We start from the raw sequence: 17953 nt of genomic DNA on the forward strand, positions 1-17953 counted from the left end.
ATATCCCAAATAAAAAAAAATGTGTCTTTTTGTTTTTCCCAGAGTATAAGGGTCATGAGACCAAAAAGGGAGAAAACCACTATGGTTTATCCCCTGCTAGGATTGGTCCATTTCTTGCTCTGACCTCATAAGGTGCCATTGTGATGGAATTGCAAACCACTCCCCAGCTGGGATTGGTCCATTTCTTGCTCTGACCTCATAAGGTGCCATTGTGATGGAATTGCAAACCACTCCCCAGCTGGGATTGGTCCATTTCTTGTTCGGACCTCATAAGGGGGCATTGTGATGGAATTGCAAACCACTCCTATAAAAAGGCGCTGACTGGGCTGAGGATTTTGTCCGTTATAGCCCAGGAAGCTGATTGTGGTGACCTGTGGACTAGGACTCCCTAGTTGGTTTTTGCCTTTTTTTTCTCATTTGTGTTTTGTTCTTTTGGTGTTGCGATGTCTAATGACTTTGCAGCCCCCTCTGCCATCCAGGGCCGCTGTATTGGAGACTATGTTCTCCAGGACAGCATTGGCCAGGGAGCCTGTGCCAAGGTGTATTTGGCCTGGCACGAGCTCACTGGGACAGAGGTGGTTGTGAAAGCCATTAGTCTGAAGGGCTTCCCTAGATACCATCGAGAAGTCTATTCTCTTCAGAACCTAAATCACCCAAATATCACAAAGTTATTTGAGGTGATTACCACCCCAGACAAACTTTATCTGGTTATGGAGCACGTGAGGGGAGGGGACCTGCGTGAGCACTTGGAGAACCACGGCCCCCTGAGCGAGCGCCAAGCCCGCGCCGCGTTCCGGCAGGTGGTGTCGGCGCTCCGGTACTGCCACCAGCGGGGCATCGCCCACCGGGACCTGAAGCCGGACAACATCCTGCTGGATGAGGACGGGACCTGGAAGCTGGCCGACTTCGGGTTCAGCCGGAAGGTGAGTGACGACTGCAAACTGAGCACCTTCTGCGGCACCTTCCACTACCTGGCCCCGGAGCTGCTGCAGCGGGAGCCGTACGACGGCCGGAGAGCGGACGTCTGGAGCCTGGGGGTGACCCTGTACAGGACCGTGACCGGGACGGTGCCCTTCCACGCGGACAGCCTCGCGAAGATGAGGGACCAGGTCCTGGCCGGGCAGTTCGAGGTCCCCCCCTTCATGACGAGGAAAGGGAAACACTTTCTTAGAATGTTGCTGACTGTCGACCCCAGCCAGAGACCCACCCTGGACGAGGTCATGCAGCACCCCTGGCTCAGCGTGGGCCGGGAGGAGCTGCGGCCCTACAGCGAGCCGCCCGGGGGGGACCTGGACCCCCAGGTCCTAGAAACCATGCAGAGCCTCGGCTTCGAGCCGGACCAGATAGAGCGGTCTGCGAGGGAGCGGAGATTTGACCGGGTCATGGGAACCTACCGGATCCTGAAGCAGATGGAAACCAGGATGCCAGGCCTCAGGGTGAAGGTAAGGCCCTACCGCTCCCCTGACAGCAGTGACCTTTCCTCAAGCTACGAGGCGGCTCCCCCATCTGATGGGGGGACTGGAGAGGCGTCTCAGCCATCTGATGGGGGGGCTGAAGACGCGTCTCAGCCATCTGATGGGGGGACTGGAGAGGCGTCTCAGCCATCTGATGGGGGGACTGAAGAGGTGTCTCAGCCATCTGATGGGGGGGCTGAAGAGGGGTCTCAGCCATATGATGGGGGGGCTGAAGAGGTGTCTCAGCCATCTGATGGGGGGACTGAAGAGGCGGCTCAGCCATCTGATGGGGGGGCTGAAGAACCTTCCATGCCCCCACACTACCTGTGCTTGAACGTGACCGGGCCCCCACCCAGCCTGGAATCCATGACCACGCCTCCCCCATTGGAGTCCATCGAGTTCAGGACAGGTACCCCCAGCCCAGACCTCCAGCTCGGCCCTGGGGGCTCCCCCACCACCCACAGCAGCAGCAGCAGCAGCAGCAGCAGCAGCAGCAGCAGCAGCATCACCATCAGGGGTGGAGCCCCAGAGGGATCCACCCGTGAAAGCCGCCTCCGAGCTGGGCAGCCTGAGGGTGGCACCCCAGCCCCTCCCTCTGCCAACAGCCAGGGCCGGCCAGGGTTGGCTAGAAGGGCCTTCCGAGCCTTCTTAAGATTCACATGCTGCCGGTTACCCAAAATCAAGATTCGTTTTAAAAAGAAGAAAGTCCGTCCACTGTAGTTTTTAAAATTGTGGACCAAGGCAAGGGCCACACAGTCAACTCGAAGGTGCGGAGCTCCAGGAAGGCCGGGCGCGTGGTGCTGGAGACGACCCAGAGGTCGGGAGAGCGGTGCCAGACACACCCGCTGCGTGTGCAGGTGAGAGGACTTGGTCCAGCGGAGGAGGGAGGCGTCCTCTGCTCGGGACTCACATTAGGAGGGTTTGTTTTTTTAATTTTATATCAAGTTTTATTAGTTACCAAAACAATGTGTACTATTATAAAACTGTAAATGCTGTAGATATCTATAAAGCAGAAAGTGAAAAGCTGGGGAAATTCCATTCACTAGAAGCAATCACTGTTAACAGTTTAGTGCCCACATGTTCAAACATTTCTTTCAATGCTCTGCAAACATCATTTTTTAAATTATTTTTATTATAACAGATTTATGTTATTCATATTATCTTGCTAGTTGCTTTGTTTTCTTTTTTTTTTTAAATTTAATAAATATTTATTGTATCCAGCAGCACCGTGGTCTTCAGAAGCAACTTGCCCAAAATGCCTGCTGAGCTGGGAAGACTGCGTGGCGCCCCCTGGAGGTCAAGAGGAGGGGCTGCCCTCGCTGTGGGTCCACCTCCCAGCCCCCACCTGACTGAAACCTCAGAGACTGGACGTTTTCCTGGTCCCTTTCCTCCCCTGCTCCTTGGCTCCCATGTTGTGGGGCTTCTTATTAAAGCATTTGGTTTCCCCCCCTCAAAAAAAAAAAAAAAAATCATTGCTTAATCCTATATTTAAGCCTATATTTTTTTAACAATAGTTTTAGCTCTTACATTTAGCTCTCATAAATTTTTGTGGAAACTGAACATTTTAAATAATACAATATGGCAACTCTGAAAATCAGATTTCATCACTCACAGTGTATTGTCACTGCTAGTTTTTTTGTTGCTATTTGTTTAGTGAATTTTATGAAGAAATTCTGTAAAGCCTGTATTCCTTGTGTATGGTCACTGGATCCTCAGCTTGGTTAGCTAACTGGTCAACTAGTGACTGGATAAAGATTGCTCAAATGCCTAGAAGTAGTAAGTCCACTGGCTATTGTGGAGAGGCTTTGTGTGCATGTTGAGGCACACCTTCAACTCTCAGGCACTTAACAACTCTTTTTTTTTTTTGGCCTTTACTTACTAGTACTGCTGCTGCAGAGCTACAAGGTCAGCCAGAGGTGAAAGATTAGGACCGGCTCTGGTCTTTCCTGAGTAGCACACAGGCATGTGACCATCTAGATTCCCAGTCATTCAACCACTGGGCCACCCCAGCCAGGCTAAGTTTTTCAGCTTTAATTTTTTAAATTATTGTTTCCAATTGTTATTGCTGTCCCAGGAAGTTGCAGTTTTAAACAAGTGCTGCTGATAACTTTCTACAAATGTCCCAGGCCAAGGGCTATACACACTAAGCTAGTTTTGTCAGGTTTGTATGGCTAATATGGACCTGCATGGAGTTTTGAAAAAAGTAATTTTGACCATCTTTTTACATACAGAAGCTATTAAATTTTTAGAGTCAATACCATCAATCTTTTCCAATATAATAGACAAAAATTATTTTCTATCTCAGATTCATATATTTACCTTTCTCTAGCTGTCTTGTAATGTCATATTTATGAAATATGAATTTTGGGGGTAAAATAGGACAGGTTTAGGAAATATTAGAAGGAAATTAAGAGGACCATGGAGGAAAGCACGGCTGCAGAGCAGCAGAAGGTATATTTCCATAGAATAGGGGAGCTGGAAAGCTGCAATAAGTATATTCCATAGACTGAGGAGACTGGGAACAGCAAAAGGTCTATATTTACAAAATAAAGAGAAGGAAGCCCTTCATTCAGAAGGAGAAGAAGAAAGCCCAAAGGGAATAGGAAAACAATAGGGAAGGAGGGGTGGGGGAGAGAACCTCACAAGTGAGGTTCAACCTTTGAGCACAGGAGTTACTATAGTAACCAGTCTAGGGGAATAGTGACCAATCAGAGAGGATATCAAGGCACCAGGATGGGCAGCCTTTATAAGCCACAGGGAAAGGAACCCAGTGGGACCCTTTTCCCCCTCCCTGCGTGGGAGTCCATTCTATGGGACTCTTTCCCTCTCCCCATGTGGGAGTCTGTACTTGTTCTTCAATAAATGTCCACCTTTATTATACCACTTTCTGTCTGTGGATTCATTCTTCGATTCCGGCGGACAAAGAATCTGTGTTCCAGTCCAAAAATTCCGTATCATTTAGATTCATTATTTTGTAGTATTTTTTTCAAATTGTTAACTCTCTGAGAACCCTTTTATGAAAAAAAAAAAAAAATTCCTTTCCCTACTGATTTGAATTTCCACCTTTTTAAAAGACACTTTTTGGGCTCTTTATTTCCTTACAGAGATCTGTTTGTCAATCTGCACATAGGTATAAAGCCATTTGTTATTGTAAAATTAAAATATTATAATATTGCACAACACAAATGCTCCCCTCCTTTACTTTCTGTTTTTCAAAATTTCTTGTGGTTTTTATCCATTTACTATTACAGATAAATTTTAGGTTCATTTTTGTTAAAACTTGCCTCCAAAGTAAAATATGAGCATTATAATCTGTACTCTTTTGTAATTACGTTAAACTTAAAAGTTAATTTAAGGAAATTGAAATTTTGTAGTATTACATCCATTTATCCTCATTTATTTTATAGCACTCAGTGAAATTTTATAGGTTTTTTTCCTTCAAATAGATTGAAATTACTTTGCATATTTACCTTTAGGTAGTTTATATTTTATCATTATTGTGAATATCTTCTTTTTTGCTGTATAGATTCTAAGTATATTTCTATTATAAGTATAATTTTGTTTAATGTACATTTTGAACTTGATTATTTGTTCTTGATGGACATTTCTGTAATGTGCATATAATGATACTACTTATGTTCCTTATTCTTTATAGCAATTTCATTTGTCAGAATTTCCAGAACAATATTAAATATCAGTGGTGTTAGTAAATCTTCTCCCTTATTCCTAACTTTAATAAGAATGTCCTTCTCATTTTACCTTCACAAATAGCATTGTCTCTTGGTTTGAGTTAGGTTTTTCCATATCAAATTAAGGGAAACTCCTTCTTTTGGAATCTATGATTTCAAGAATTATTAATGAATATTCACTTTTAGCTTTTGAAAATCTGTAGAAATTCTCATATTTTTTCTTCTTTTACATATTATACTAGATTTCCTGGGGTAAAACATTTTTAATTGGTTTAATAAACTATTTGTTCATGGTGCATCACTCTTTAATGCACCACTAGATATAATGACTTAATAGATTTTATTTAGAATCATTACTTCTCACTATGAGTGAGATTGATTTGTAGGGTGTGTGTTTTTTTCCCCTTCAATATCATTTTTGTTACATTTTGGTATCAGGAATAGGCTGGCCTTGAAAAACAATCGCAATGGTTTTCTTCCTTTGTTTTACAACAGTTTATATACAATGGGAATTTTTATTAAAACTTTGAAAAAGTTACTTGGAATAAAACCCTGGGCTTAAAATCTCTTTCAAAAAACAATTCTTTGACAGCATTTTGAATTTGTTCCTTATGTATTACTCCATTGGGTTTAGTCAATTTCAATTATTTGTATTTTCCAAGAATTTTAATTGTTCCTCTTTAGTCAGTTTTAAGTATCTTTTCCAAGATTCAGAGGAATCATGACCTCACTCCAGGATTATAACAACTATTTACCAAAAACTCCCATTTCTGACGGACTCCAAACATAAATAATTACCATATTTTCCGGCGTATAAGACGAATTTTTAAACCCAGGAAAATCTTCTCAAAAGTCGGGGGTCGTCTTATACGCCTGATGTCGTCTTATAGGGCGGGTGCTGAAACTTCTGAGCTGGACTGGAGAATCTGCAGTCACTGCATACGGTGGGGGGAGCTCAAAAACGGCCAGACTCCACAAGTGTCTCAGGTCGGCTCCTTTTTGTACCGCATACGGTCTCCGTCCAGCTCCACTGAAATGATTGGAGTGCGGCTGGGTGCTCGTTGCATACTGGGGGATGCGGGATGTGGCCGCGGTCGTTTTTGAGCTCCCCCCACCATATGTGGCGACCTTATGAAAGCAGCAAGAGCGGCGCTGTACAAGTACGATAGAAGAAAATCCACTCACCAGGATTCGTGGAAAGAAGTGACTTAACTTGGTCCCGATGACAAAGTGAGGGGGCGCCTCACCTGGAAGGTGTAAGTGAAGGGCGGAGCAAGCTGCAGGCATCCGGGATGCCTGGGGTATGGAAAAAAGAGATAGAGCTGTGCCCAGAAAAACACGCCTCTTTCACCCCTCTGGCCTGCCCTTGTATCCTATTACCATACCTCCTTCTCTGCCTCTCAGATCTCGCTCCTGAGGACTGTAATGAACCAGGGACTTCCAGGCACTTGCTCTCTCTCTATTGTTTGTTATCTTCCTCCTATCATCATCAGTTCCAGTTTGGTTGACAGCTTAGAAAACAAACAGCATGGCAGCTCCCATGGGTTTATTGTCTTATCCTTCCTTTCAGCTTTAGAGTGAATTAGGAAAAGTTCAATCCACTTGCACTGTTTTATGTTTACATGTTTGATGACAAACAGCCTTATGTTTATAAGTGACAGTTTTCCTGCTAAGTACCTGCATGTCATAAGCATTTGAATTAAAATTACCATATTGAAATCAAATCTGATGTTTTTTAAATTTTTATTTGGTGTGCGTTGAAAGAGGAGTAGTCTTATATGGCGAGTATATCCCAAACTCTAGATTTTAACTGGAAAAGTTGGGGGTCGTCTTATACGCCCAGTCAAGTGTGCACAAAGTGGTTTTAGAGACTCCAACATCAATTCCCGCTATTTCTTTGGAGGTGTTGATATGCAGTTGAATTCCTGATGTATACTTACCAAACTTGAACTGACTTAAAAGATGTAATAACAAAATAAAATATATTTAAATAAATCATTATCTTTTTGAATTCTTAAACCTATATCAATTTGGGCCACATATTATTTGGAATAATTTTGATATTTAAGACAAGAAAAGTTTTAATTTTTTTCCTCATGTAGCTAGCTGTAAACAACCAGAGGAGTTATTTTATAAATCCTATTCTCTATTTTATAAGAATACTAGAGGCCCGGTGCATGAAACTCATGCATGGGGGGCGGGGGGGACGGTATGTGCCCGCAACCAAGGTACATTCCCTTGACCCGGGACCCTTCAGCCCGCTCTCCGCTGACCTCGTGGTTCTGCCTTGCTTGCTCTGCTCGCTCGTGGGAGCGCCCATGGCCCCGTCCACAGGAGCCTTGGGGTTCTACATGGCCGGGGGTGCCTCTGACCCGTTTGTCTGCTCGCTTGCCCGTTAGGACTTTTCCGCAGGAGCCGCAGGGGAGTCCACCAGCCGTGGAAGCCGCCGTGGGCCCGGCTGCATGGTAGACTCGATGTGAGAGCCCTCAGGGCATATCCGAGAGCCCTCAGGGCATGTCCTGCTGACGGCTTAGGCCCGCTCCCTGTGGTTCTCTGCTCTCTGTGGGGCTTGCCTGCCCATACCATAGCAATGGGCAAGCTGGGTGCTGCCTGCAGCTGTGCTTGTCTGCTCCCGGGTCGCCGTGGCAACAGCCAAGCAGGCCCTGCTGGGTGCTGCCTGCAGGCCCACTTGCCTGTTGTGGGTCGCCGGCAGATACGGCCAAGCAGGCCCTGCTGTCTGCTGTCAAGCTGCGCCGCTGGACCCACCCCCAGGCCCACCCTGAGGTTGCCTGTCCAGCCCTGCCTGGCTCCCCGGGCCCCACAGCAGCTGAGGCCGCTGGGGTCTGGCCCTGCCTCCCTCTTTGGCCCTTGAAGCAGCCTCGGCGGCTGCTGACCAGGCCCTCCCCCAGTGCAGGAGCATGGAGGCGGGTCCAGGTGGTGGAGAGACCACTCAGCGTTTGCGGGTCAGAGCGGTGGCGGCGGTGGTGGCGCCCCCAGACCTGCGAACGCTGATGGGGGCGGGGGCAGGTCTGGGCGCTGCCGCTGCCACCGCCGCTGGAGAGACCCCTCAGCATGGCGGGTCCGGGGGGGCGCCACCACCGCTGCCACCGCTCTGACCCGCAAACGCTGAGGGGTCTCCCCTCAGTGGCGACGGATCCGGCCTTTGAGATCAATGGCTGGATAGGCTGAGTCCCGCCCCCCAGCCTCCCGCTGCCCAATCGTGCGCGTAGCGGAGTGATGGTTATTTGCATATTACTCTATTATTAGAGAGGATTTAGCTTTTAGTCACCACATTGAAAAGTGAGGAACTGAAAAAGATGTATGTTGAAATGATTAATTTAGTCTACTCCTTGGCAAGTCTCCTGGAGTAGTTCTAGCACCATTCCTTATAGTGTGCAGGCAAATATTATGTATTTACCTCTTTGGATATCAGACAGGTCTCTGAGACTCATTTGTCTTCATTTTTACTGTGCTGTTCACAGTCAGGCATTTAAATATATGGGATTAAAACCACTGGCTTTATCATTTCTACTTCATTGTTGATGCTATCATCTAATGGACCTTTTTTTTCTTTTTCTTTTAAACTTCACATGAACTTTTTCCAGAAATCTTACAGCCCATAATCACACTTCATTTTGTAAACCATCCTTCAGAGTGTCTGCCTTTTACCATAAGTTTCTTTTCTCCAGAGGAAAGCTCCCCTTTTCATACATATACAGAGCAACCAGAATGCATTATTTATGAGCTTGGATTGCCTGGCTTCCAGCCATAATACACCCATTGCAACCTTTGAAATATTAAGATTTTTTAAGTTGATTTTACTCTTTAAATAGGCATATAGACTGGCCTTGAATGTGCATACTTAAGACATTGACAACCCTTGAAGGAGAAATCTATCACTCAAGAAGGACTCTCTAGTGACATTCTGTCCCAGTGCATCATCAGTACAATGAATGGGGCTTTAATAATATATTGCTAAGTGCAACATATCAGTGAGCACTGGGGCGAGGAGAGAAGTCACTTTAATCAATTATTAGTGCTATGTATCATCACAGTGTCACCAGCACTCAAAAACACAAACCCATATAGGAGAGGTTATATCAATTCTATTTTCATCAGCCATATCTTTGAATCCAAGGTGAATAAAAGTAAGGCTATTAAAGGGCTCCTCAAAAAAGTGTGGTGGTTTCAGTGTTTATGGGAACACTGCCAATATTGTCAAGTAGCAAATAGAAATGTTCATTTAAATTGCTCTTTATAATTTTAAGCTCTTTGAAAATTCTACTCACAAATTATAACTCATTTTACTTTCTTCAGAACACACTTCATTGTGGATCATGACTATTTTTAAGATTATTCTGAAGAACCTACATACACATTTGCACACACATATATAAATGCATTAAAGAAAGAGAATTGTCAGCTTCTCTTTATCTTTTATGTCTTTACCTTTATCTAAATATTAAAAATAACTATAAAGTATAAACTCATCAAAGTTATATTCTTGGTTCCTTCCTCTTTTCATTTTGTAGATTTTAATTTAATTATTTTAAAAATCATATTGGGTGCTTTAATTCTTTTGCCAAGCACACCCCTGATGTTTTTGCAGAACACATCCCTATTCTAGTCACTATACACTTCTTAAGTTCAAAAAGAAATACCCTCTCAAATATATGCTCTATACTAGCAGTTATTTAAACAAAAACCATTGCTTACAATTAGAAGAGAAAGTTGGAACTGCAGAGACAGAGAAAGAGTGGTCATCATGTTTCTCTTCTAGTGTCTCTGCTCACGGAAGAATTTTTGGCTATGAACAGTGGCAAAGCCCAACCAATCCCAGCGCTCCATTCATAATCCTACAAGTATGACATTCCTTGTTGTCTCAGAATTCTACAGAAGATCCAAAAATGAGAATAGTAGATAATATCTTCTTGTACATTCTAAAGAATGGTGTTAATTAGGCTTCGGGGATAGATCTTGCAAAATATCTGAAATGCACTTCTTCCTCATACCACCCCCCATTTTCCCATGTTTTTAGGCATTCTCAGCCTGTCCTTCAAAGCTGCTTAACATTTAAATCAAATGTCTGTTAAACCCAAGTGTACCTTATCATCATGTCTATGCCACTTGGTAACAACCTCTGTTTCATTAAATCACTACATTCTTTATCATAAATTATCTTTTTATGAACTGCAAGGTTTTGAATCCACTTGCCTTTGTGTCCCCATAGTCTAACCTAAAGCCTAAAACCAAGTAGACCTTGTCCACTGAAATGATGGAGACCAACACCTCTATTCTGTGCCATCTATCACTTTCCCCTAATATTGCTTAAAAATGTAACCTAACAATTGAGAACCTAGCATTCTGGGGTTCCTTTTTGGCTGTGAAATTGTCAGATGTCTATCTGAAAAGAGGAGAACATAAGGTTTAATTGATATTGAGAGAAGGTATTTTAAAAGTATGCCACATGTATTTTTGAACAATAACAAAATGATGATAGAGGTATTGCTTCTATTTCAGTTCAGGTACATTAAGGAATAACTAGAGGAATGGAGAAAAGAATCAGATTTCATTTCAGACTTACAAATACCATGTGATCTACCGATGTTCAGACTAAAATGAACTGAATTTGCAGACTTTCCATAGTTTGAAACTATGTGTGGGAACCATGCAAGGTCCCCAGATAGTCAAGGCTGATGGAAGCACAAAGTCCTTATTTTTCAATACACTAAAATGACCAAAGGCCACTCTGGGCTTGTGCATAAATGGGATGTTCAAGTACTCTGAGCCTGGGAATCCTAATCAGGCCAAGAACCATGAGCAGATGCAAGGACACATGGTACACTGTACCCTTCAGTAGCTGATATGATTGATGTAACTATTGGCATGAAGCCTTCTTTTCCTAAATAGTGTAAACGTAGGTTACTGACCAGCTAGTCTGCTGAGGCTGGAGTGAGAAGAAGTCTGCTGGAGTATGGAGAAAGAGAGCAGCGGGGCAGGAGAGCTCAGGTTCTTCTGTGATGTGAGGCGGTGAGTCTAGGAGGCAGCATGCGGCTGCTCAGATAATAGCTGTGGGCACAGAGGCTCATGCTGCTTTATGGGCAAGATCTACCATCACCAGCTGGTGTCCGGCTGCCTGCCTGTATGGACTTGTCTGATGGCTACACGGCCACCAGCTTCAGAAATAAAGACTCATTCTTATATACCCACAACCTCTCATGGCTTCTCCATCTAAGACCTGGTGTCCTAGGAGGTCCAGCCCCAGGCAGAGGGGCTTGGACCCAACACCCATTACTAGTGAACAGAGGATAAAAGAGGAACTTGGAGTAAGTTCCCAACAGTTAGTACAGTGGTCAGGGTTCAGTAGTACAGAAGGAACCAGTCCTGGTGTAGTTGAATGGGAGAATTTAGAATACATGGATTTATAGCCACTCAGAACAACTCAGAGCACCAGAGCTCATGTGGGGCTCCTGCTGCGTGCTCTGGCACTATGTTAAACTATTTTACAGGAAGCTAAACTGCTAGAAATTCAACATATATTACTCTTAACTTTTACTTGTTTCAAATACATAGTATCTGCCTTCTATTTAAATAATCTATATATATATAAGGCTAATATGCAAAGTGTCCCCTTGGGAGTTCGACCAGGAGAATGGGAGTTTGATCGCTATGATGTGTGCTGACCACCAGGGGGCGGTGTGGAACATGGTGGGCGACCAGCGGTGGTGGTGGGGGTGCTGAGGGAACAAGGGATGGAGGAGGCAGGGAGGCGGGGGTGTGGGGAACCGCACCATGAGGGCACATGGGTGGTGAGGAAAGAAGCAGCCAGCCAGGCTTAGGGGGATGTCCAACTGCCAGTTTAGGCCCGAATCCTGAAGGCCTAAACTGGCAGTTAGACATCCCTCTCGCAATCCGGGACCGCTAACTCCTAACTACTCATCTGCCTGCCTTCCTGATCGCCCCCCCCAACTGCTCACCTGCCTGCCTGATCGCCCCTAACCACTCGCCTACCTGCCTGATCACCCATAACCGCCTCTGCCTTGGCCCCCGCCGCCGCGGCTTTGTCCAGAAGGATTTCTGGAATGACGTCAAGAAGGTCATTCAGCTTTCCGGTCTAATTAGCATATTATGATTTTATTATTATAGATTAACAAAGATTCTCTCTTTTACCAAATTCTAGCCAGTGTCCTTTGAATCTTTTTCTCAACTAGGCCTCAACTTTGGACATATAAAGGCACGAGAAAACAGTAACAGTTTCTGAGAGTAAAAGGCCACTTTCCTAGGATGATCCTAGCCCTTCTTACCACGCCTGCCTGAGAAAACTCAAGGCTGTGGAAAGAATCTACTGTTTGTTTCAGCCAGCATCTGAAGATAGGGCCTGTCTCCCTGTCTCCTGGGGTGGGGGTTGAGGGGGAGCCTAATTTCTATAACCACTAGTTAGCAAACACAGATGGGTTTCACATAGACCAACCTGCCTCCCCACCTGTTTTGTGTAATTTTTCACTTCCCTAACTCTGTTGAGCTCCCTGTCACCACCCTCTCTATTCTTTCATTCCTCCCTTAAAATGCCAGTCACCGCTGTCCAAATCCTAGTTCAGTTCTGTTCATACTGGTCTCTTTTCCCTATTGTAATAGTGTATTATAAATCCCCATTTTCTTACCACTTTAAACTACTGTAGTATCCGCTTTATCTTTGACAGTATGCAAACAAAACCTTTTCCTGCTTTAAATAGCAGAGAGTTGGAGAAATTATTTTGCCACAGAATCTACTTTAGTGCAGGAAGTCAAATAAAAACAATGAGGTGTATCGTGTTGACACTTTTATAATGCTATTTCTTGGATCTGCTCACATATTCCATGTACCAAATTTCAAATACCTACTATGAAGCCTTAATAAATATTCAGTGAATAGTATTGTAAAAATAATTGAAGTAGATACCAATTTAAATGTGATTTAATTGAAATTTTAGCTTTAGTGAACTGGATGCCTTAAAGTTATTAAATGGCACATCCTAAAAGAACCAATAGTTGTCTCTTAAGAGGATTTCATTAAATAGGAAGCCTTAACAGCAGTAATTTCATAACTTACAATGCAGTTATATATTACCTGTAATAGAATAATTAAAGTCAAAATAGGAAACTAGATTGATTGTACTGCAGGACCTGGCTCAACAGCACTCTGCTCTGAACTTAAGTCAATGCTCTATTTCTAACATGAAAAAGCCACTTTTCCTGCTAAAACAATGCGGTTAATTAGAGTTATACTGCTCTGACATTTTTGTTTTTGTTAATTTGTACATTTGGGGGAATTTATAGTTCTGTAAATTCTGATTGTGTTAAGAATTGGTTTTGGGGATTAATTTTGACAAGATGAAATGAAGAAAAAAATAGAAGGGATGGCTGCTTATTTGAAGGAAAGGTGTCTAATTCCAAAGGAGAGGGTGGAACTGGCATGCAGAGAAGGATTAAAGATAACCTAAGACGCAAGAACAAAACATAATTTCTAGACCCCAAAAGAGGATATACTAAACCGTTATCTTAGGAATTACTATATAATCAACTAAAACGCCATAAAGTGAGGGATCATTTCTATTATTTGACTTTTGTATAGTGGAATATAAGATAGAAAAAGTTGTTATAAATACTGGTATGAGGAGCATCATGAAAATATTAATGTTCCATCATACAATGTAGACTCACTAGAAACATAGGCAACCCAACCTTATCTGACCTCAATTCCAAGGGAGCTAAATGAGATTATCCCTGATTCTTTGTCTAGTGGAGAAATTGGTGAAACCTCACTGGAGAAAGAAGATATTTTCTGAATCCTCTGGGATTTTTTTGCTTATACTGCATGGTTATAAAAAGTCAAAACAACCCTGTTAGTAAACATAACTAATTTCAGGACTGGATACATAGTGTGTGGGGCCCAGTGCAAGATGAAAATGCAGGGCCCATTGTTCAAAGTGGCTAGGAATTTCAAGATGGTAACAACAGAGTATTCAACTGTGTGTGGGACCATTCTAATATGGGGGACCCATGTTCTGCACACCCATAAAACTGGTTGGTTTTAAATAGATGATGGCAGAATGCACATTTTCTCTATTGTTTATGAACGTTAACTGATAATAACTCTAACTTGAGCCTCAGAGCATGTCATCAAGTTTCAAAAAGTAGCCGAAACCGGTTTGGCTCAGTGGATAGAGCGTCGGCCTGCGGACTGAAGGGTCCAAGGTTCGATTATGGTCAAGGGCATGTACCTTGGTTGCGGGCACATCCCCAGTGGGGGGTGTGCAGGAGGCGGCTGATCGATGTTTCTCTCTTATCGATGTTTCTGGCTCTCTATTCCTCTCCCTTCCTCTCTGTAAAAAAAATCAATAAAATATATTTAAAAAAAAAAAGTAAAGTCATTCCAAGTATGTTCTATAATCACTACCGAAATAAGACAGAAAACAACACTAACATGTAACTAAAAAACAACCACTTGGAAATTAAGCAATGTGCTAATAAGTAATCAAAGGCATAAGGAAGAATGCATACAGGGAAATATAAATCCTATTGAACTGAATGATAATGCATATCTGGCATGTCAAAACTTGAAGGATGTAGCTAAATCACAGTAATATGGAAGTATATAACCTTAAATTAATATATTAGGAAATAAATATATGTTGAGCTGATAATCAGTGATTTAATATTATATCTTAAGAGTGTAGGAAAAGGATAAAAATCAATCCCTCAACATAAGAAAATAATAAAAATGAGTAGAAATTAATGAAGTAGAAAAACACACACCATTAAATAGGTAACATCATACCAGACATTTTTGTTATAAGATTCATAAAATTGATAAACTTCCAGTAAGAAAAGTAAAAATGGGAGGAAACGGAAATTGCCATTGTCAGGAATGAAGATATCACTATACATCTGTTATGTCAGTCCCAGCCTATTGATGGTGATCCTCTTGGCTAGGAATGCTGAGGCACGTCCCAGCCTGTTTTACTCCTAGCAAGCCCCACAGACATTGGGCCCTCTTGGTTCTTATTATGATGGCAAGATGCACGTTTGAAAAAATCATCATGGAACTTGGAGGAACAAGATTTATTACTCATAGGTCCTAGATAGTACATGGCATGTGGAGGAGCCACAAGGGAGGTCACAGAGGGAGGGAGGGAGGGAGGGAGGTAGGGAGGGAGGGAGGGGGAGAGAGAGAGAGAGAGAGAGAGAGAGAGAGAGAGGCAGAGGCAGAGAAGACTGTAGCTCTGCCTTTAGTAGGGTTCATTGATTGGTGGGGTATCTCGGGTTTCATGTGTTCATTCATCGTTAGCTGATTGGATACATAAGAGCAGGAATTAGGGCATGGGAGTGTAGAGGTAGGATCACTCAAGTGGTCAGTTAGCTAGGTCACCCAGGTTTTCTGAAAGGGGAACTTCCTGAGTAGGAACAGCTAATTCTTTATCTGGTTGTTTTTCTAGTGGCTGCGCCATACAGCTGGCAATATGTTTACTAAAATGGATGTCTTTTGAAATGGATGCCTCAGCGACCAAAAGTTTAATGTCAGGTACTTAAACTTCAGGAATCTGCATGTATTAAGAAGATAATATTATGAACAATATTCTGCCAATTAATTTGAATACTTAAATAGAAAAATACCTTTGGGAGGAAAACTTACCAAAATTTACAGGAGACATATATAGTCCAGCACCATTAAAGAAATTTAATCTATTGTTAAAACCCTTTCCACAATAATAAACTTTAGGTAAATATTTTTTCACAAATGAAATCTTCCAAACATATAAGTAAAATATAATATCAATATTACATAAAATAGAAAAATAAAAGGAAACAATTCATAATGGACACTCAGTAATAATGATGTGTCAATGTAGGTTCATCAGTTTTAACCAATCCACCACTCTGATGGTGGATGTTGACAACAGAAGGCCATCCATGTCTCAGGACAGAGGGTATATATGAAATTTCTACATATTTTCTATTGAATTTTGCTGTGAACCTAAAACTGCTCTAAAATATGTTTATTTACTTTAAAAAAATCAAGTATTATATTCCCTGGCAAGGAATTAATCCAGAATAATGATAATGATTCTGATGATTTCCATTTATAATTTTCAAATAAATTGACTATTTAAAGCTTAAAAAATAATTTTCTAAGAGGAATTTCATTATAGTATTCAATGAAAATAGTCCATTATTCTAGTCATGAAATTAGTCCCCTTCTGCGCCAAATACATTTTAAAGTAAATTTATATTTATTGCAAATTCATATAATTGTAGAAGCAAATATATTTAGTTGTCCTTGCTCAAGAAATTCCAGTCCATAATTGTCTTGGGACATTTCCAGTCATCTAGAGTGATGCTTAGTCATCACTTTAAATGACACTGAGAATGCCCCCTCAGGTTAGTGGTAGCCTGCCTTCTACTAGTATTCGTTTGTACTGTAAAACCTGCTAAAAAAGAAGAAAGGGGGAGCAAATTGAAAAGCCAACTTGTCTTTCTAGTGCCATTATTAGGTGTCTGATTCTGTTGTCAGTGTACATATGTGCCAGAGAGAAAATATGTAAAGCATTCTTCTTGTGATGTGGAGTAGGAAAGGGCAGAATTGATGGGATTTCTCTTAGGGGTTCTTTAATTAAAGAAAAAAATGTTTCATTACATTAGACTACCGATCATATTGCATCTTCAGCTTTAGTATAGAAATATTTATATTGGTTTTCATTATTTCATTAATTTATGAATTTAAAAGTAACAAATGCATACAGGGCATTTATAATAGATAATATTCATATAGAAAAATTAAAATCATCCATTATTTATCACTGAGAAACAGCCAACATTATTACTGTTTTATTGTATCCCAGTTTATTTTCTATTTTATGTGTATTTTTATTTACATGTATGCTTTGAACAGGAAAATTATGTAATCTAATCCATGTATTCAGATTTGGTCCTTTAAATGGGTAAATGGGAGGTAATAACAAATGAGAAAGATTAAATAAGAATCTGTTGCTATAGTGTATGCAGGCCAGAGAAGGATTCAATAAGCAATCAAAGGCAAGAAATAATTCTCTCCTATTGTTTTCACTGGGAACATGGCTCTGCTAAAACCTTGATTTCAGGCCTCTAACATCCAGAACTATGAGACAATACATTATTGCTCTTTGTAGCTACCCAGTTTGTGGAATTTGTTCTGACAGCCCTAGGGAACTAATGCAGCACTTATATAAATATCTAACTCTTGTTAAGATTTTAGGAAAGGACCAGACTGAGAGGATCTTGAATGCTGGAATGGTTTTAGTAAAAAGACAATTGACAGACATAAATCAAGATTATTCTGAGAGATAAAATTTAAGGCAGGGAGACCATCAGAAAAATAACAGTTGTGAAACGTAAGCTCCAAAAATGCCATTGTTTTGCATTTTCATTATAGGAAGATGAAGGAAGGAAACAATCTTTATTGGGCACCAACAATGTTCCAGGATAACAATGTTAGATGCTTTCACATGCCTTATCTCATTTAATCCTGGGAATTTCACATACCTTTCATTGTAGATTATTTTGCTCCTAAATTATAGAAGAAACCCAAGGAGGAAACTTATGGAACTTGAAAATTTACAAAGCTGATTAAAACTAGAACTCAACTTGGTACTCAAATCCATGTGACCAAAAGTCCTCATTTGTTCCAGTAACTTATCCTGTCCTTTGTTTAAAGTTAAAAGCAAAACTAAGGTTGATTTTTTTTGTTTATTGTTGGTGTTATTTTAATTTTATTGTTTTGGTTTCCTGTTCAAT

General features: G+C 41.7%; 1 protein-coding gene across 1 annotated transcript; it reads left to right on the forward strand.

Annotated features, from left to right (window-relative positions):
- Positions 1–443: 443 nt before the first annotated feature.
- On the forward strand, positions 444–17645 carry LOC307112540 (serine/threonine-protein kinase MARK2-like; the record flags this gene model as incomplete). The annotated part of the gene is made up of 2 exons (XM_079793261.1): positions 444–1442; positions 17592–17645. 2 exons carry the CDS (start codon positions 444–446, stop codon positions 17643–17645), a joined length of 1053 nt encoding a protein of 350 aa, XP_079649387.1.
- Positions 17646–17953: the final 308 nt, after the last annotated feature.

This window comes from Cnephaeus nilssonii (assembly GCF_951640355.1).
Source record: "Cnephaeus nilssonii genome assembly, chromosome: 16".
Taxonomy (NCBI): domain Eukaryota; kingdom Metazoa; phylum Chordata; class Mammalia; order Chiroptera; family Vespertilionidae; genus Cnephaeus; species Cnephaeus nilssonii.